General features: G+C 42.7%; 1 protein-coding gene across 1 annotated transcript in view; it reads right to left on the reverse strand.

The window, feature by feature from the left end:
- Positions 1-22,430, reverse strand: part of zc4h2 (zinc finger, C4H2 domain containing) — a 42,227-nt gene that overhangs the window by 9,398 nt on the left and 10,399 nt on the right. The window contains exons 2-3 of the mRNA XM_060832129.1: positions 12,749-12,920; positions 1,893-2,065 (exon numbers count right to left, since the gene is read on the reverse strand). Of these exons, the coding sequence (XP_060688112.1) occupies positions 1,893-2,065; positions 12,749-12,920 (345 nt within the window). The remainder of the gene's footprint in view (positions 1-1,892; positions 2,066-12,748; positions 12,921-22,430) is intronic.

Below are 22,430 nucleotides of genomic sequence, written 5' to 3' on the forward strand. Positions count from 1 at the left end.
GGCTGTCATGGGGAGCTAGGTTCAGCACAATCACTGTCTGCCGACTATTGGCACAGACCTGCACTTCTTCATTTCAGCCAGTGGTGCTCAGCACCAGCAGTAAGGGGACGGGGATCAGCTGACCTTGACCCTTCTCCAGGTGCCCCTTCCTCACATAGAAAAAGGGAGGTACAGATCTAGGAATTCAAGCTGCATCCGGGCTCAATACAGCAGCATGCCAGACCCCTCTGGTAATAAACACTCGTCGGACCGTCAGACTAAAACTCCAAGGCTAAAGGGCTACACGATAAGGCAGGCTCCTCCATCTCAGCTGCAGATCCTGGTACTGCACTGAGATATAGTGAGAGGGAATTTGGTGACATAAGTGACACTTCATTATTACATTTGTAAAGTTATGTCCACTCTTCATCATCAGCTTATGTGAGCAAATATCTTGCTCACCACTAGACCAAAGCTACAGAGCAAGCCTTTCTGTTGGATGAGGTTTTGTAGTCCAACGTGTAAGGTGAGCAGTTCCTGCACTTTGTGCAGGTTATATAATCTTGGAAAGTCATTGTTACTTTGGCAACCAGCATTAATCTTTCCAGAATGCAATAACTTGCTTGTCATCACAGCCATTAATCACATTGATAATTGATGTTGCATAATATGGTCAAGAATACTTGGAGCCAGGATGTGAACTCTACAGAGTACGTCAATGCCTAAGGTTCACACATAGAGTTTAATATTCACAGCTGTCTTTCACCTGCATTGTATTGGTGTCTGAATAATGCCTCTGCCCTTTGAAGGGCTTCACATTTCACAAAAGGAGAGTTCCTTCTTTCACAGAAAGAAACACATCGCACACACACTGGGTGTGCAGTCATTTCCTTCTTCATTGTGCACTTGCTACTTACATCACAATGAAAGGAAACAGAAATCACACTTCACACAGCGTGTCTCAGACATAGCTTCTCAGTCTGGGTCATCTCTTGCTAAAATGTTCGTATTTGCAGCTATTAACCCTCACCATCAAGTTTTGATGTTATTCACATTCCACGCAACCTGTTTATCTCACTATTCATGTCCATACTTTACCCCGCAAGCCCCATGCATACTGAGGCATCATACCAGACGTGGTTGTGCACCGTACCCCAACAAATTCAGGTTGGTTCTGACCACCGATGAAAGAGAGACACCTCCCCCCCAAAATTACCTCTTTCCTTCCCATATTCTATTGTCTCACTTCCTTATATACTGAACTGCACTCCTCCACTTTCACAACAGTTATCCCTTCTGCAACCTAGCACACTGATTCCAATCCCTACAACGGAGTTCCTCACCTTCCCTTGAACAGCAGTGGCCCTCGATACAACTCATTTTTGACTTTTAGTGGATAAACTCCCAGACTGACTGTGCTTCACTCCATTCACAGATTTGAATGGACAGCTCCAAATGAAGACTGACCAGATACTGACTGACCTCTGTGCCATTCCTGACTGACACGCCATGGACCCCAGGACTGGTTGCTGTGGACCCATAACATTGACAAGGCCCACTCCCTGGACTGTAGAAATATAGACTGCCTGCAAATGCCCACATCATTCAGTGTCTGAGAAGATTCTGCTCATTATTCTGTCCTTTATAACAAAAAAAACATGTGTGAATAATAAAGGGTTATTAATCAGTGGACTGGCAATTTTTTAATCTAACAAGGAAACATTTTCTAACAATAAATCTGCAAACTAGCCATTCTAGGTATCTAACATGAGGCCTTTAACTAAAAAGAAGCTGTCTATGCTGTCGGTCCATGTCCATTTAAATTAGATTCAGCAAATCTCTTTTACCTGCAACAAATGGATGAAACAATGCAAGCCTAAAAGTTGCACACCCCTCAGATCATGTATACTTACTCCAGAGAAAGCTTTTCTTCTTCCTCGCATAACTCTGGTAACCTTTGCAAACCCAAAGTCATTCTTAAAGCATCCACATGTTCTTTAAGAGGCTTGTATTCTTCATGCAAGCGTCTTGTAGATTCAAGCAACTTATTTAAATCATTTTCAGATTGTTTTATTGTGTTTTCCATCTACAAAGAAGGAGAGAATGTATTATTGAAGTAAACTAATCAACTTCTTTCCCTCCTCTCTCGGGCATGAAACAAATGAATGTTGTGAGATATACATCTTTACAAACTGCCATATCTCTGCTTTCCCCTGCTATCTCAACATACATTTTCCAGCAAAGTCATTAGATAGCCATCCTGTACTACTCCAAGGGAGTAGACCAAATTTCAACACCTTTACCACAACCTGAGAAACATCCATTGTCCTCAAAATAAAGAATAACAGATAGTGTTCAGTGCTTTCTCATTTGGCATGGTCCATACTCCATCGTGCATTTTCTGATAGTCAATCATTGGGCTCAATTATCTCCTTCTGACATTGAGAGAACTCATGAAGGCCCAGACTGGAGGACTAGGGCAGAAGTTTAACCTCACCACACTGACCCAATGGATAGCAATTTCCCCTGCGCGGAAAATGTGGCAGATCATAATCTGACATTCATATAAAGTGACATTGGAATCACCATTTAAATGCCAGCTGTGAACGGAATGTATTCTTACATTGGTATTTTTATTGAGGTGGGTGGTTTCTTGTATTTCATGGGAGCTATGAGAGGCAAGTCAATTTGCAAGTCTTTTGGAAGCCTGCTGTGGAGTCATTTAACAGTTAAGTTTCAAAAGGTATTACCAACTTCAAATGTCATAATATAAAAGGTAAAGTTGCCATAGTCTGATCAGACCATAGGACTGCTCTCTTATCAGAGAGAGATGACTTTTGGTGCATTAACCTAAGGGTCAATGCCCTTCACCTGAAGGACAAGGTTGAGAAGCAGAGTCCATCATGGTAACCTCAGCCAGCGCAGGATTGAACCCACACTGTTGGCATCACTTTGCATTACACACCAGCCTATCAAGCTAACCCAAAAGGGGCAAGGTGGGGGGGCATAATGTAAAGATATCTAACAGTACTCAAAATATATGAGGGATGATTGGCAAATTGGCCCTTAAATTTTCAAAATGGCAGGCAAAATTCAATCATGGAAGCAAGTAAATAAGAGTCAACTCCATAAGTAGAATTAACAAAATTGGTGAGGAGTCAAGATTAGAGTGGTGCTGGAAAAGCACAGCAGGTCAGTCAGCATCCGAGGAGCAGGAAAAATCGACATTTCGAGCAAAAGCCTTTCACCCACTTCTGTCCAGAATTGGTAAGGAGCTGCTCCTCCTATCATGACTGATGCTCTGTCACATTTTCTGCTGATGGGTTTATTGGTGAATAGCAAACAGGAGAGGAACAGCTAGTGTTTGGAGGAGTGGTGCGCATCTGGCAAGAGGTAGAAAGAAAGAGCATGAGTCAGAGCAGCCGAGACCGAGGCTGGATGGGTAAGGATAAATGTATCAACTTGCCCAGGAAAGAGACGTTCAGCCGAGATTGGGAAAGCTTTTGCAGATGGATGATTGGGGCAGAGCAGGGGGTGGGAGAATGTTGGTATCTGCAGGTGAATAAATAATCCTGTGAGAAGGGTAGGGATGAGGAAGGAGGTTCAAACAGGGATGGTAGGACAGGGAGATTCCAAGGGAAATGGGGTCAGGGTTAGAAACTGCAAAATGGGATACTGGGATCAAAAGGAGGTTTGAAAGGATTGGGGGTTAGTAAAGTGGAAGGTGGCTGCAAAGGAGAGAACAGATTTAAACCTGTCAACAAGGGAATATCCAGCTAATCATGAGCCAGGAATATGTGAATTACCTCAAATAACTAATTATTTGCAAATGATTGTGGAATTTCCACTTTAAGAGCTGCATAAGTTCAAGAACTGTGACAAGGGGCAAAATGCAATGGGTGTTAATGTATGAAACATTATTGTCAATCGCTAAATGTATCCAAAAGGTTGCTCCCAAAAAATCAACAAGAATTCTTTGAAAAAAATTACACCCCTGACATATGATCAATTACATATGTTTTAAATGCAGGGATTGATCAGAGAACTCTGTCCTTATTCATTAACTGACTAGTAAAGTAACTACCATTGTGCAGTTAGTAGTTAAAGTTACTTTTAGTAGTTAAAGTACACTTCTGTATTCAAGAGTATTATGAAGCCAATTTAAATGTTTCATTTGTACTGTGTGTTTTGGATTGATATTAAGTTCAGAGACTTTGAGACTTAAAAAAAGATTGAAAATATGCCAGACTTCTTTCATTGAAACTCAACTAAGCATTTGAAAATAAAAAAGCAGCACAAAGCTGGACATAAGAACAGGTAACTTCAAACACTCTATTTTACGGAGATCTGTGGAGTTCAGAAGATTAACACGTCAAAATAGCAAAACCAGTAAAACCCACTGGTGAGGAGTAGTTTTTGGTTCAGCCAAAAATAGCTATTTTTGGGACAGTGTATAAATCAAGCAATACTGAGGGCTTGTAACAAATGAATTGTAATAATCGTTTGCAACGTAACCGTCACATAAACTGGATAAATTAAACTAGCCAAGATAGTCTGGAAGATCAGTTCACAAGTATATTCAAGACAGTTTCAGGAACAACATGCATTGGAATCAACCGGGTACATGCTATTTAGGTAAAAAATGAGGTCTGCAGATGCTGGAGATCACAGTTGAAAATGCGTTGCTGGTTAAAGCACAGCAGGTCAGGCAGCATCCAAGGAATAGGAAATTCGACGTTTCGGGCATAAGCCCTTCATCAGGAATGAGGAGAGGGTGGCAGGCAGGTTAAGATAAAAGGTAGGGAGGAGGGACTTGGGGGAGGGACGATGGAGATGTGATAGGTGGAAGAAGGTCAAGGTGAGGGTGATAGGCCGGAGTGGGGTGGGGGCGGAGAGGTTAGGAAGAAGATTGCAGGTTAGGAGGGCGGTGCTGAGTTGAGGGAACCGACTGAGACAAGGTGGGGGGAGGGGAAATGAGGAAACTGGAGAAATCAGAGTTCATCCCTTGTGGTTGGAGGGTTCCCAGGCGGAAGATGAGGCGTTCTTTCTCCAACCGTCGTGTTGTTATGTTTTGCCAGTGGAGGAGTTCAAGGACCTGCATGTCCTCGGTGGAGTGGGAGGGAGAGTTAAAGTGTTGAACCACAGGGTGGTTGGGTTGGTTGGTCCGGGCGTCCCTGAGGTGTTCTCTGAAGCGTTCCGCAAGTAAGCGGCCCGTCTCCCCAATGTAGAGGAGGCCACATTGGGTGCAGCGGATGCAACAGATGATGTGTGTGGAGGTACAGGCGAACTTGTGGCGGATATGGAAGGATCCCCTGGGGCCTTGGAGGGATGTGAGGGAGGAGGTGTGGGCGCAAGTTTTACATTTCCTGCGGTTGCAGGGGAAGGTGCCGGGAGTGGAGGTTGGGTTGGTGGGGGTTGTGGACCTGACGAGGGAGTCACGAAGGGAGTGGTCTTTGCGGAACGCTGATAGGGGAGGGGAGGGAAATATATCCCTGGTGGTGGGGTCCGTTTGGAGGTGGCGGAAATGACGGCGGATGATACGCTGTATACGGAGGTTGGTGGGGTGGTAGGTGAGAACCAGTGGGGTTCTGTCTTGGTGGCGGTTGGAGGGGCGGGGCTCAAGGGCAGAGGAGCGGGAAGTGGAGGAGATGCGGTGGAGGGCATCGTCGACCACGTTTGGGGGGAATCTGCGGTCCTTGAAGAAGGAGGCCATCTGGGCTGTGCGGTGTTGGAACTGGTCCTCCTGGGAGCAGATGCGGCGGAGACAAAGGAATTGGGAATATGGGATGGAGTTTTTACAGGGAGGCAGGGTGGGAGGAGGTGTAGTCCAGATAGCTGTGGGAGTCAGTCAGTTTATAGTAGATGTCTGTGTTGAGTCGGTCGCCTGAGATAGAAATGGAAAGGTCTAGGAAGGGGAGGGAGGAGTCTGAGATAGTCCAGGTGAATTTGAGGTCGGGATGGAAGGTGTTAGTAAAGTTGATGAACTGTTCAACCTCCTCGTGGGAGCACGAGGCAGTGCCGATACAGTCATCGATGTAACGGAGGAAGAGGTGGGGGGTGGTGCCAGTGTAGTTGCGGAAGATGGACTGTTCCACATATCCTACGAAGAGACAGGCATAGCTGGGGCCCATGCGGGTGCCCATGGCAACTCCTTTAGTTTGGAGGAAGTGGGAGGATTGAAAAGAGAAGTTATTCAGGGTGAGGACCAGTTCAGTTAGTCGAAGGAGGGTGTCAGTGGAAGGGTACTGGTTGGTGCGGCGGGAAAGGAAGAAGCGGAGGGCTTTGAGTCCTTCGTGATGGGGGATGGAGGTGTACAGGGACTGGATGTCCATCATGAAAATAAGGCCCAAAATCCACAAACCTGAATGCCCCGGCCGACCCATTGTCTCAGCCTGCTCCTGCCCCACCGAACTCATCTCCGCATACCTTGACACAGTTCAGGCCCCTTTAGTCCAAGAACTCCCCACCTACGTTCAGGACACCACCCACGCCCTCCACCTCCTCCAGGATTTTCGCTTTCCCGGACCCCAACGCCTTATTTTCACGATGGACATCCAGTCCCTGTACACCTCCATCCCCCATCACGACTCAAAGCCCTCCGCTTCTTCCTTTCCTGCCGCACCAACCAGTACCCTTCCACTGACACCCTCCTTCGACTGACTGAACTGGTCCTCACCCTGAATAACTTCTCTTTTCAATCCTCCCACTTCCTCCAAACTAAAGGAGTTGCCATGGGCACCCGCATGGGGCCCAGCTATGCCTGTCTCTTCGTAGGATATGTGGAACAGTCCATCTTCCGCAACTACACTGGCACCACTCGCCACCGTTTCCTCCGCTACATCGATGACTGTATCGGCGCTGCCTCGTGCTCCCATGAGGAGGTTGAACAGTTCATCAACTTTACTAACACCTTCCATCCCGACCTCAAATTCACCTGGACTATCTCAGACTCCTCCCTCCCCTTCCTAGACCTTTCCATTTCTATCTCAGGCGACTGACTCAACACAGACATCTACTATAAACCAACTGACTCCCACAGCTATCTGGACTACACCTCCTCCCACCCTGCCCCCTGTAAAAACTCCATCCCATATTCCCAATTCCTTTGTCTCCGCCGCATCTGCTCCCAGGAGGACCCGTTCCAACACCGCACAGCCCAGATGGCCTCCTTCTTCAAGGACCGCAGATTCCCCCCAAACGTGGTCGACGATGCCCTCCACCGCATCTCCTCCACTTCCCGCTCCTCCGCCCTTGAGCCCCGCCCCTCCAACCGCCACCAAGACAGAACCCCACTGGTTCTCACCTACCACCCCACCAACCTCCGTATACAGCGTATCATCCGCCGTCATTTCCGCCACCTCCAAACGGACCCCACCACCAGGGATATATTTCCCTCCCCTCCCCTATCAGCGTTCTGCAAAGACCACTCCCTTCGTGACTCCCTCGTCAGGTCCACACCCCCCATCAACCCAACCTCCACTCCCGGCACCTTCCCCTGCAACCGCAGGAAATGTAAAACTTGCGCCCACACCTCCTCCCTCACATCCCTCCAAGGCCCCAGGGGATCCTTCCATGTCCGCCACAAGTTCGCCTGTACCTCCACACACATCACCTATTGCATCCGCTGCACCCAATGTGGCCTCCTCTACATTGGGGAGACGGGCCGCTTACTTGCGGAACGCTTCAGAGAACACCTCAGGGACGCCCGGACCAACCAACCCAACCACCCCGTGGCTCAACACTTTAACTCTCCCTCCCACTCCACCGAGGACATGCAGGTCCTTGGACTCCTCCACTGGCAAAACATAACAACGCGACGGTTGGAGGAAGAACGCCTCATCTTCCGCCTGGGAACCCTCCAACCACAAGGGATGAACTCGGATTTCTCCAGTTTCCTCATTTCCCCTCCCCCCACCTTGTCTCAGTCGGTTCCCTCAACTCAGCACCGCCCTCCTAACCTGCAATCTTCTTCCTAACCTCTCCGCCCCCACCCCACTCCGGCCTATCACCCTCACCTTGACCTTCTTCCACCTATCACATCTCCATCGCCCCTCCCCCAAGTCCCTCCTCCCTACCTTTTATCTTAACCTGCCTGCCACCCTCTCCTCATTCCTGATGAAGGGCTTATGCCCGAAACGTCGAATTTCCTATTCCTTGGATGCTGCCTGACCTGCTGTGCTTTAACCAGCCACGCATTTTCAACGCATGTTATTTAGGACCTGGTAACATATAATAAGATACGATTAATTTAAATCTTGTAGTAAACAGATTGTTTATGCAAGACTAATTATAACATAACAAAAGTTCGCATTTAATTTGAGGATGGGAAATTTGGTTTCCTTCAACTTACCTACAGGCAAGTTCAGGGTATAACCACAGGGTTAGCAAAAGTGGACTAAGAAAACAGGCTAAGATAGGAAGACAATGGAAAAGCAATGAGAGATGTTGAAGAGATAATGCATGACCCACAAAAACATGCTCTATGCAGAAAGAAAATTGTATTTACTTGATATGTTCTCGCTGGCCACTTGTAAAGCGGGGAAAGCCTGCCAAATTAAGCATTGGTCAATGGGCAGGAAACAGCAAGAGTGGGGATAAGGAGTTCTTTTTCAGGTTGGCGACCTGTGACCAGTGGGATTTCACAGGGATCAGTGCTAGGAAGGCAACTGTTTATAATGTATATTAATGACTTTGAGGAAGAAAGCGAATGTGCTGCAGCCAAAATTTGCAGGTGACACAAAAATAGGTGGAAAGGCTGGTGCGAGAGGGATACAACAGTTTACAGAGAGCTATGGATACGTTAAGTAGGATGAAAAAACGTTGGCAAATGGAGTACAACATGGGAAAATGTGAAGTTGTTCATTTTGGAAAAGTGAACAAAAGAACAGAATATTATTTAGATGGAAAAAATATCGACAAAAAGGGACTTGTGGATACTTGCGTACAAAACACAGAAAGCTAGCACACAAGTGCAGCAGGTAATCAGGAGGGCTAATGAAAATTGTCCCTTATTTTTATGGGGGCTGAAGTATAAGAGCAGGGATGTCTTACTGCAACTGTACAAGGTGTTTATGTGACCACACCTGAAGTGCAGCAAGCATTTTGGTCCCTTTCTTTAAGGAAAGGTATCATTTCATTGGAGGCAGCTCAGTAAAGATTTACTCGGGTGATCACTGGTATGAAGGGATTGTCTTATGAGCAAAGGCTAAACATTTGGGTACTACTCACTGGAGTTTAGGAGAATGAGAGAGGATCTCATTGAAACATGCAAGATTCTTAATGGACTTTACAGGGTAAATGCTGAGAGGATGTTTCCCCTCATGGCAGAGTCAAGGTTCAGAGGGCTTAAGCTCAGAATAAAGGGGTGCCAATTTAAGACTGAGATGAAAAGGAATTTCTTCTCTCAGGGGGTTGAGTGTCTTTGAAATTCCTTACCACAGAGAGCTGTTGGGGCAGAGTTCATATGTATATTTAAAACTGAGAAATTCTTGATCAGTCAGGGAAACAAATATTCTGGGGATACAGCAGGCAAGTAGATATAACTAATGTCGATCAGCAATGATCCTATTGAATGGCAGAGCAGGCTTGAGGGGCCAAATGACCTACTATCGTCCCTACTTCTTACGGTCTTATAAATATCAGCCAATCACTTATATGCAACAGTCACAGCTAAATTCTAGGTTTATGTTTTAAATTTTCATTTTTTCCATTTCCTTGGTTCCAGTATCACCAATTGGCACAGAATGAACCTTCACTTTTTCTCCATGAAATGCTTTCTGTTGCCTCAATAGTAAAGGAGTTTTGCAGTTTACCTCAGAATCAAACTGAGTGCCTCTTCCCTTTGTTTTGCCTGAACAGTTTCGATATCTGTTCTCAATAATCAAGGTGGTAAACTAACATTATGCAAGACTGTATCTTAGATTTCAAATTCCAAACAAAATTAACAAGGCAAGGGAATATTGAATAAATGGTGGCTCACAAGTAAGCTCAGAAGAACAGAGAGACCTGGTTGTTTGTCCACAGATCCCTGAAAGCGACAAACTGTGGATGCCATAAATCATAAACAAAGACAAAAATTGTTGGAAAAATTCAGAAGCTTTGGCAGCACCTATACAGAGAAAACAGTTAACATTTCAGGTGAAGTGACCCTTCTTCAGAATTGATTACAGCTAGGCAAAAGGTTGGCATATATACTGAAGATGCAATGGTTGGGGGGGGGGGGGGGGGGGGTGGAAATAGAGTAAACTATCAGTGGAGATGGAGCCCAGAGACAGTGAACTGCAACTGGGCAGACAAAGGAATAGGTAATAGTCAGCCTGGGAGAATCAATAGCTGCTCTGGGAACCATTAGTAGCTGACAATGGTTCGGTTGTGATAACAGCTCAAGTGATGACAAGGCCTCATGTGTGGGGTTTTGCTGAAACGTCATGAGAGAAGGTGCTCAGAACGTAGAATTATTTAACTCAATATGGAGTCCTGAATGCAGCAGGGTCCCCAAACTGAAACCAAGATGGTCCTCTAGTAAAAAGTGAGGTCTGCAGATGCTGGAAATCAGAGCTGAAAATGTGTTGCTGGTTAAAGCGCAGCAGGTCAGGCAGCATCCAAGGAACAGGAAATTCGACGTTTCGGGCAAAAGCCCAGATGGTCCTCTTCCAACTTGCGCTGAGCTTTGCTGGAGCATTGTAACAAGCCCAAGACTGAGATGTTGGCAACAGAAGCTCCTGGTCATTTTTTGGAGAAAGACATAGATGTTCTGCAAAGTGGTCGCCTGAAGGTGGCAGGGCGGGTAAATAGGGTAGTTAAGAAGATATACAGGCCTTTATCAGTCATGATATAGATTATAAGAGCAAGGAGGTCATGTTGTACAAAGATTTAGGTAGGCCACAGATGGAGTGCGGGTCACTGCACACTAGGAAGGATGTGATTGCACTGTGGGTGTGCAGAGGAGATCCACCAGGATGTTGTTTAGGTGGGAGCAGATTATCTATGAAGAGAGTCTGGAAAAGCTCAGATGGTTTTCTTTAAAGATAACGGAGATGGGACTTGATTGAATTGTATAAGATTATGAGGGGCATGGACAGAGTAGGTAGAATGCAGCTGTATCCCTTAGTTGAAAGGTCAAATACATGGGTGCATCATTTTAAGGTGAAAGGCAGGAGGTTTGCAGGGGATTTGAGGAAAAACAATTGCATCCACAGAGTGGTAAGAATCTAGAATGAACTGCCTGGGCGGGTGGTTGAGGTGGGAAACCTTACAACTTTTAATAAACATTTGGATGCTAACTTGAAATATCAGAACATTCAAGGCTATTGTCCTAGTGCAGGAAAGCAGGATTAGTATAGATTTAGTATAGTTTTAGTCAGTGCAGACTTGATGAGCCAAAGGGCCTCTTCTACACTATATGATTCTAGTAAAAGGAATAATTGAAACCTAATATTAAAAGCAACAATAATAGATTTTACAATACTTACTGGATTTTAATTTTCCCCTGGAAACTAAAAGTTAAAAGCATTATTGTATACTGATCTTTGTACTCTTACATGGCAATTATTTACCTTTTGATTCTGTGGAAGCTACCCGGCTGGATTTGACTCTGAATCCATCAGAGAAGCTTGCCATTTTGAATCAAATCAATAGAGAACTTAACCAGAACTAAATAAAACCAACTCAATTATCTGCTAAATTTCGATTATGTTGGTAATAAGCATTTAAACAAATCACAGCAGATGTTAAAACAAAATTAATACAGAATATGCTGGAAATGCTCAACAGGCCAGGTAGTATATGTGAAGAGGATGATAAAGTTTCTGGACTGGATATTAGGTGCCCTCTGCTGGATGTGTCGTTAATATGACGGCACATAAAATAGGTTGAGTGAGAAATTAACCACTTTCCCATCCTACCTCCCTTAGCTCACGTCCACCCACTATGTGTAAACAAATAATTAAATAATGTTTAAGGAAGCTTGTTAAAAGTTAAACCGAGTCCATATTACCCCCCACAAACGCACCATTAAATGGTTGGCATGGACATCCATAGTAGGAGAGGACTGGGTAGGACTTTATCATTAAAAATTTCATCAAATTAAAGGGTGGAAGGGTGCACTATCTTCAATGATACCCAATTCCCAACCGTGCCCCCCACCCCCAAAAGAACACAGTATTCCCCCTCTGTCCTATTCGTATGAACTTCAAAACCCGAACTTCCATCACCCCACCCTTCCATCAAGTGGGAAAACATTTATTTTCCAATATCCATTACCACCCCCTACCAACCCCCCCAACTCCACCCCCCTACCCCCCATTCCCCCCAACTCCACCCTCCACCTCCCCAACTCCACCCCCCCATTCCCCATACCACCCCACTCCCAATCTCCTGTAACTTTCAGCCCAGTGTTTCAAGCAGAAATTTCCCTCAGAATGGACAAAAAGTCACTGACCTGCATTTTTAACTTCATTTCTTTCCACAGTTGCTAGTTATTGATAGCACCTTCAATTTTTACTTTATATTTCCAGCATTTTCTGATTTTGATCTTTTAAATTAAATATTTGAATTGAATGATTTGACTATTCTTACTTACCTAAGTTGGCTAAATCAAAAAAAATCCAAAATAAATTAGGACATGTTTCATTATTTTAAACCCATTTGCATCAAATTTAAAGAAGTCAATAGCATGCTGACCCTTAACATTAATGTTTTCTTTCCACACACTCGCCGCTTTTGGGCTGAAGAAATCCAGAGAATGAAAAGCTAATCACCCTGAACGTACCACATTGATATCAGCATGAATCAGTCGCAGTTCTTCAACATGAGCCATCTTCTCTTGGAGCAAAAGATCCATTTCGTGTTTATAATCTTTCAGGTGCCTTTCTTCAGACTCAAGGGCATCAAATTCTGCCTTTAATCGTGTTTTAATTTTTTCCATTTGCACCGTCTTAGCTCTGCAATTTCACATAAACAAATTTAAGGCAGCATTTTGCTGAGATCCAAAGTCTTGCTATTGGACAGTCGCTCTACAATTTGGTTTCACAGGATTCATGTTAAATTGCGACTTGCTATGTTGAAATAATTCAATGTCATTCAGTATTTATTTACCGAGGCAAAGAAATAATATTAGAAGCCCAGGAGAAATCTATTTTATTAAAAACTTGTGTTACTGTAAGGAATTACTGTGGCTAAACAATTGCAAACATTCAAGGACCAGAAGAGTGAACTACAGAATTTGTTTATTCCTGTCTGATGTGAGTGCAAAGAGAACGATGGTCGAATTATGCTGAGTGAGGATAGTTAGAAGGCAAATAAATTGGCAAGAGAAAACAATAGATCCAAGGATTGGAAACAGTTTAGAAGTCAGCAAAGGAGGACCAAGGGATTAATTAAGGGGACAATAAAATGTGAGCATAAGTTTGCAAGGAACATAAGAACTAACTATTAAAATTTCTATAGGTATACAAAGAGAAGAATATTAGTGAAAACTAATTTAAGTGTTTTACAATCAGAAATGAAGGAATTTATAATGAGAAAAATAAATGGTTTATGAATCTAATACATATCTCACTTCTGTCTTCATAAAGGAAGACACAAATTACATACTAGAAATGATGAAGAAACACAGAATTTGGGGACTGGGAGGAACTGAAGCAAATCTGTATTAGTAGAGAATTTGTGTTGCAGAAATTGATTGGATTGAAGGTTGATAAATCTTCAGGACCCGATAATCTACATCCCAGGGACTTGAAGTAACCCTAGAAATTGTGGATGCATTGGTGGTCATTATCCAAGATTCTAGATTAGATTACTTACAGTGTGGAAACAGGCCCTTCAGCCCAACAAGTCCACACCGACCCACCGAAGCGCAACCCACCCATACCCCTACATATACCCCATACCTAACACTACGGGCTATTTAGCATGGCCAATTCACCTGACCCGCACATCTTTGGACTGTGGGAGGAAACCGGAGCACCCGGAGGAAACCCACGCACACGGGGAGAACGTGCAAACTCCACACAGTCAGTCGCCTGAGGCAGGAATTGAACCCAGGTCCCTGGCGCTGTGAGGCAGCAGTGCTAACCACCGTGCCGCCCTATTTGCCCTTTAGACTTTGAAACAGTTCCCATAGATTGGAGGGTAAATAATGTAACCCCACCATTTAAAAAAGGGAGGTAGAGAAAAACATAAAGTTATAGACCAGGGAGTCTAATGGCAGTAGTGGGGAAGATGCTAAATTCCATTATCAAGGATTTTATAGCTGAGCACTTAGAAAATAGTGGTAGAATCAGTCAAAGTCAGCATGGATTTACAAAGGAAATCAAGCTTGACAGATCTATGGAATTTTTTAAGGATGTAACCAGTACACTTGATCAGGGAGAGCTAATGGATGTGGTTACTTGGATTTTCAGAAGGCTTTCTATGAAGTCCCATGTAAAAGAGATTACTGAATAAAACTAAAGCACATAGGAATATGGGTAGTGCATTGAGATGGACAGAAAATTGGTTAGCAGACAGGAAACAAAGAGTAGGAATAAATGAGTGTTTTTTCTGAATGGCAGACAGTAACAAAACAGGTACAGCAGGGATCTGTACTAGGATCCCAGCTATTCATAATACATGTTAATGGTTTAGATGAGGGAGCTAAATGTAATATCTCAAAAACTGCTCAATGACACAAAGGTAGGTGGAAGGGCGAGCTACGAGGACAATGCAGTGTGATTTGGACAGGCTGAGTGAGTGAGTAAATGTAAGGCAAATGCAGTACAATGTGAATAAATAGGTTATCCACTATGATAGCAAAAATAGGAAGGCAGATTATCATTTGAATGGCTAGAAATTGAAACAGGGGAATGTTCAACAAGACCGAGGTATCTCTGTGTACCAGTCGCTGAACTTAGGAGAGCAGGTCCAGCAGGCATTCATAGCAAGAGGATTCAGGTACAGGGATGAGAACGTCTTGCTGCTGTTATACAGGCCAAACCTGGAATATTGAGTGAAGTTTGGTCTCCTTATCTGAGGAAGGATGTTCTTGCTATAGAAGGAGTGCAGCGAAGGTTTACCAAAGTTGATTCCTGGGATGGCAAGACTGATGTCCAAGAAGAGATTGAGTCAGTTAGGATTGTATCCATAAGAATTTAGAAGAATGAAAGACCATAAGACCATAAGACATAGAAGTGGAAGTAATGCTATTCGGCCCATCGAGTCCACTCCGCTATTCAATCATAGCTGTGGGGATCTCATAGAAACCAATAAAATTCTAACAGACCAGACAGGTTAGATGGAGGAAGGATGTTCCCTAAGGTGGGGGAGTTCAGAATCAGGAGGTCGCAGTTCACGGATAAGGGGTAAACATTTTGGACATAGATAAGGTGGAACCTCTTCACTCAAGGAGTGCTGAGCCTGTGGAATTCACTATCAGATAAAGTGGTTCACACCAAAGCATTATAGGTTTTCAAAATGGTGGTAGATATAGCTCTTGTGGATAACAAGATCATGGGATATGGGGGAGGACAGGAGTAGGGTATTGAACTCAACAACCAGCCACAATAATATTGAATGGCAGAGGAGGATTATGGGATGAATGGCCTACTCTTGCTCCTGGGGTGGCATGGTGGCTCAGTGGTTAGCACTGCTACCTCACAGCACTAGGGACCAGGGTTCGATTCTAGCCTTAGGCAACTGTCTGTGTGGAGTTTGCACCTTCTGCATGTGTGTGTCTGTGTAGGTTTCCTCTGGGTGCTGTGGTTTCCTCCCACAGTCCAAAGATGTGCAGGTTAGGTAGATTAGCCATGGGGAGTGTAGGGGATGGAATGCTCTTTGGAAGGTCTGTGTGGACTTGATGGGCAAAGTGATCTTCCCCCACACTATAGGGATTCTGATGACTTTTTTTTATGTTTGCATATTGTTGCAGATTGGCACAATGTGACTGCTGTCCACAAGATGTACTTGAGCAACCTAACTTCAATGGCAACACTGTTCCAGAGACATGAACCCTCCCTACATTCTAGCACTTTGTATTTAAAGCAGAACAGGCCATTATGATGCCTCTTTCTAAAGAGCAAGCCTGCTTGTTCACTTCTTATTTTGCTACAAAAATGCACTTGATTGAATCAAAAGAGACAATGTTAGTTCAGGGGACAATGGTCTTCACTAATTATTTTTTTCAGAACACTATGGTCTTTCAGTGAAATAAGTCCACCTGACTGCTTGTTCAATTTTAATTTAATAAACAATTTCCTATTCGTGACACTCTACGACTGGACTTGGCTGTTGATCAGCAAAGATAAATTAATGCCAGCTAGTTACTCTCTTGGTTGATTATATATGAACTGATACAACTTTCAGGTTTAAAAAATGTGCACACTATATAATTACCTTTATTTAGTCAGCCAAGGTATTTGAGTCACTTAGACCTGCTCATAAATAACAGCATGATAGCAGTGCAAAAATCAGCCTCCCTCAGAGATGCAAAGCTAAACAATGCAGTTAGTTTGGAAGTTCTTAATTAACAACTTAAAATACACAATACATAGGAAAAATATTAAATCTTTATTCTTGATCTTTTTCCTCCCACCAATGCCTCAGTTATTTGGAAAAGCTCTGACATGCTATCCTGAATTATAGCTCCTAAAGAGTGAAGTAAAATTATATCGCCATGATGCATCTCTCACACAGATTTTATTTGTCAATATGAGCTGAAGAATCCAAGCATCCACGAATTAATTTTTGAACACATCCAGATTGTAGAGACAAAACATGTCGCAGAAAACATTGCTGCCAGCAGTTAGAACAGTAACTAAACAAACAATCTTACAGGATAAGTTATGTCTATGTAAACTGTTAAAGCCATTAAGGAATTCCAGATAGACACATATCAGAAAGGAGTCAGTGTGAAATGTGCTGCCACCAGGAGAGATTGACGTGAATAACATATATGCATGTTAAAGGAATAGAAGTTGAGAAGGCCAGTCAGCCACTCAAACCTGCCCTGTCAATGTATAAATCGTAGTTGATCTGTTCCAGGTTCAACTCATATTCCTCAACTCCCTGATGTTTCAAAAATCTATTTCCTCATTAAATACTTACAATAATCTAGCCTCCACAACTCTCTGAATTGAGAATTCCAATTTTTCACTACCCTGAGAAAACAAATTCCTTTGCACTTCAGTTTTTAACAGGTCCCTTATCCTGTAACTATGTTGCCTGGTTCGATGCTGCCCTACTAATGGAAACATCTTCTCAACATCTATCCTCAGTCCCTCAGAATCTTGGATGTTTCAATAAGATCATCCCTCCTTCTTCTAGTCAGTCATTCTTGAAAAATCAATTCCTTCATTCCAGGAATTAGCCTGGTGAAACTCCTCTGAACTGCCTCCAGTGCCAATATTTCTTCTTGTATACACAAGGACCAAAGCTTGTATACACAGTACTCCAGGTGCAACCTCACCAACACCCCACAACATTTGTAACAAGACTTCAATATTTTTCATCTCCAAATTCCTTTCAATGAAGGCCAGAATTCTATTTGCCTTCTTAGTTATTTGCTAGACCTATATTCTAATGTTTTGTGTTTTCTGCACAATTACACACAGATCGCTCAGTACTGCATTTGTTTGGAATCACTCTCCATTTAACTAACAATCTGTACTTTGAATGAACGTACACTTTGGTAGGAAGAATCTATATCTATCTTTGGTGGGCGACACAGTGGCACAGTGGTTAGCACTAATGCCTCACAGCGCCTGAGACCCGGGTTCAATTCCTGACTCAGGCGACTGACTGTGTGGAGTTTGCACGTTCTCCCCGTGTCTGTGTGGGTTTCCTCCGGGTGCTCTGGTTTCCTCCCACAGTCCAAAGATGTGCGTGTCAGGTGAATTGGCCATGCTAAATTGCCCGTAGTGTTAGGTAAGGGGTAAATATAGGGGTATGGGTGGGTTGTGCTTCGGCGGGTCGGTGTGGACTTGTTGGGCCGAAGGGCCTGTTTCCACACTGTAAGTAATCTAATCTATATGCCATTGTTTTAGCCACTTATTTAACCTATCTATATTCCCTTACAGATTTTTCATGATCTCATTACAACATACACCTATTTTAGTATTATCAGCAAATTTTGATTCATTAACACTACCCCCTCCTCCACAGTAAATAATTGTGACCCTACAACTAATCCTTGTGGCACTCCACTAGCTACACCTTTCCAACCTTAAAAAAAACCCACTAACTCCCAATCTTTTGTTTTAACTACTCTCAATCCATGCTAATATATTAACCCTAATATTGTGAGCTCACCTCTGGTGCAATAAGCTTTTACGTGGCACTTTATAGAAAGCATTCTGGAAATCCAAATATATTACATGTACCACTTCCCCTTTATCCACTCTGCTTGTTATATCCTCAAAGAACCTCAACAAATGTGCCAAGCATGATTTCATTTTCACAAAGTCATGTTGACTGTATTTGATTGCACTGGATTTTTATTCATTAATAAAGTACTCTAGCATTTTTCTAGTGCCAGTTTGAAATTCCTGCTTTCTGTTTCCATTCCTCTTGAACAGGGCATCTACATTAGTACATGAGAGAAGAGGGAATAGAAAGCTATGTTAAAAAGGTTAGATGAAGAAGACGGGATGAGACTGGTGTAGAGCATAAACACAAGCATAGACCAATTGTACTAATGCTCTGTATATTCCTCATACTTTTAGGTGATCTGACTTGAATGAAGTAGGAAAATGGTGGCTGAACAAGAGTTGTTTGAAGAATTTGGTTATTCTCTGCATTATAAATAATGCAGAACTTTTTGCATTATAAATTATGGTAACGATTAAAAAAAACAAAAAAAAAGTACCTTTCAAGTCATTACTAAGTCTAACAGTGTAGTCATTAGTGCAATGAATTGCTTTTGAAATGTAGTCTCTGTTGTAATATAAGTAAAGTTGACAGCCAATCCATCACATAGCGAAGAAATAAATGACTCGGTAATCTGTTTTAATGCTGTCAGTTGAGGATTAAATACTGATTTGAACACTGGGAGAATTCTCATCTTAGAAACAACATTATGCAATCTTTTTAGTTGACCTGGTGGACATACAGAGCCTCAATAATATATTATCTGAAAAGGCAACACCTCTAATAACCTCGTCTATACTGCCCGAGAGCTTCAGCCTAGGTTATGTGCTTATGATGCTACAGTCAGGTTTAGATCCACAGGAAAGAGTGTTAAGACTGAGTCAAAGCTGACAGCCAAATTTAGTTCTTGCAGGTTATCTGCTCTTCTCAGTACTTCCAGGTATGGTCATGTTTAGTTGTTTGATATCTTGCTACTTTTTCACATGACCTTTTTGAGGAAGTAACCAAGAAGATGGAGGGCAGACTGGTAGACATAGTTTATTTGGATTTTGGTAAAGCCTTTGACAAAGTTCCACTTGGTGAACTAATTAGTAAATTTAGATCACTTGGGATTCAGGTGAGATTACCAACTGAGTACAAAATTGCTGAAAAGGCAGGAGACAGACAGTAATGATGGAGGGTTGTCACTGGAGACCTGTGACCAACAGTGTTCCACAAATATCAGTGGTGGGTCCACTTTTTGTTTGTTATTTACATAAATGATTTGGATGAGAATTTAGGAGACATGATTAGTAAGTTTGTGGAGGACACCATCATTAGTGGTAGAGTGGACAAAGAAGAAGCGCAGCAGGTAAGGCAGCATCCAAGGAGCAGGAGAATCGACGTTTCGGGCATGAGCCCTTCATCAGGAATGCCTGAAACGTCAATTCTCCTGCTCCTTGGATGCTGCCTGACCTGCTGCGCTTTTCCAGCACCACATTTTCAGCTCTGATCTTCGGCATCTGCAGACCTCACTTTCTCCTGGACAAAGAAGAAGGTTATCTAAGATTACCAAGATCTTAATCAATTGGGTCAATGGGCCAAATAGTGCCAGATGGAGTTAATTTAGATAACTGCAAGGTATTACATTTTAGTAAAAACAAACAAGTGCAGGACTTGTACAATTATAAGTAGGGCCTGGATAGCATTGTAAAAGAGAGAGACCCACGGGTCCAGAGATATAATTCTTTGAAGTTCGCATCACATATAGACGGAGTGGTTAAGAAGGCATTTCGCATGTTTACCTTCATTGCTCAGACCTTTAGGTATAGAACTTTCCCTTCTCACCTTAAACCTATACTGTTTAGTTTTGGACTCCCCAAGCCTGGGGAAAGAACCTTAACTATTCACCCTATCCATGCCCCTCATGATTTTATAATTTTCTATAAAGTCACCTCTCAGCTTCCAACAACTCCAGGGAAAACAGCCCCAGCCTGTTCAGCCTCTCCCTCTGGCTCAAATACTCCAAGCCTGGCAACATCCTTGTAAATCTTTTCTGAGCTCTTTCAAGTTTAACGACATTGTCCAATAGGAGCAACACCAGAATTGAATGCAGTATTTCAAAATATAGAGGGTTATAAAATAATGAGCATAGATAAGGTGAATGATAGATTTTTTTTCCCTAGGGCAGGGGATTTTAAGACTAGGGGGCATAATTTTAAGGTGAGAGGAGGAAAGTTTTAAAAAGACATGAAGGACAATTTTTCTTTACATGAAAAGAGTGGTTCATGTGTGGAATGACCTACCAGAGAAAGTGGTAGATGTGGATACAGTTACAACGTTCAAAAGACATTCAGATAAATACATGAACAAGAAATGTTTGGGTAGTTATGGGCCAAGAGCAGGGAGGTGGGATTAGTTTAGTTTGGGATTATGGTCTGTGTCGACTGGTTGGACTAAGGTCTGTCCCGTATGATTCTATGACTCTATAAATGAAATATTTTTGAGGCCGCTCATAGTCATGTGTTAAGGAACTAGAACGTTTTGTCTGTCAGCAATAGGGTAGGATGGGGAAGCCTGCAACAGAAGAACTTAAGAAATAACTTGGTAGCCTGTCTTATATCACCCATTTATTTTTTCCCCCCTCAACATTAAAATAAACTGAATGAAATTCAAGAGATCAACTAGCATATAGCATTTAATAGCAACAAGAGAACACTAACACTAACAACAGGATCTGGCCCAACTACAACACCTGCTGAAAATGTGTTGATGGAAAAGCGCAGCAGGTCAGGCAGCATCCAAAGAGCAGGAGAATCGACGTTTCGGGCATGAGCCCTTCTTCAGGAATCCTGAAGAAGGGCTCATACCCGAAACGTCGATTCTCCTGCTCTTTGGATGCTGCCTGACTTGCTGCGCTTTTCCAGCAACACATTTTCAGCTCTGATCTCCAGCATCTGCAGTCCTCACTTTCTCCCCAACTACAACACCTGTCTACCTTCATCAGAAGGAGCAAGTCTCAGGAACCATGTGAAGCATGGTCTCATGAGACAGATAGCAGAGCACTTCTAGTTGTTTGGAACTAAACCTCAAAGAAAGGCAAGAGTAAGGCACACCATTTCAATACCAGGACATGACAGGGATGGATGGAGAGAGAAGGGAGAGGTTAATGAGAATAAAACCAAGGGCTAAGCATTGACAAAACAATGAATGCAATTATACACAATGCCAGAACTCTGAACAGAAGAACCCAAGTACTTTCTTTCATTTCATATAGATTTGTATTCTTATTTCCCAGGGATTTATTTTAAAAGTAATTCTGGCATTGCACTAGAACAGATGCAAATAATTTCCATTATTCTTCATTATATTTTTATTATAACTAGTCCATGTTCAATCTGGCACAGACTCAGTCTCTTGACATCTTTATTTTCCTTTTGATGTGTCTAATGATCTGTAGACTAGTTCTGCTTTCAATTTACTTTAATACAGGCCAAGAAGAATTACCCACAATAATCTTGCTGGAAAAAATTCTCGTCCTATGGATTAATGTCTAATTTCATTGGAAAAACTATATTAAAACGAGTATTTAATAGCATCAAGAGATATTGATCATGAACAGTCTCATAAAACAGGATGTAATTGATAGGAGAAAATTCAGCAAAAATATATCCAACAATAGAAGTAGGTTAAAAAGACTCACCAAATAATACTCATATTTTCACTGCTCTGAAATTGCTTATTCTTCTTTAAACATGACGCTAGTAATCACTGTAGAGAGTTGGGACTTGGCTATCGAGCATCTTTCAGCGCATTTGTAAAATCAGAGATTTATCATGAGTATGCCATAATATTCCTTTCATATTACAATTAAAAGCAGTCCCTGTCCTTGCCCAAATCCATATGTTTCCCTTCTCTGAACAAACATTGCCTATGGTTTTCTGCATCAATACATTGAAGAACAAGCCATCCGAGACTGGGTATTGTGTAATGCAAAAGCACTGCGGAGAGTGACCATAATATGATAGAATTCCTGATTAAGATAGAGAGTAATGTAGATGATTCTGAGACTAGGATCCTGTATTTAAATAAAGAAAATTACAAAAAGTATGAGGAGTGTATTGGCTATGTTA

Source organism: Hemiscyllium ocellatum, chromosome 11 (assembly GCF_020745735.1).
Source record: "Hemiscyllium ocellatum isolate sHemOce1 chromosome 11, sHemOce1.pat.X.cur, whole genome shotgun sequence".
NCBI lineage: Eukaryota > Metazoa > Chordata > Chondrichthyes > Orectolobiformes > Hemiscylliidae > Hemiscyllium > Hemiscyllium ocellatum.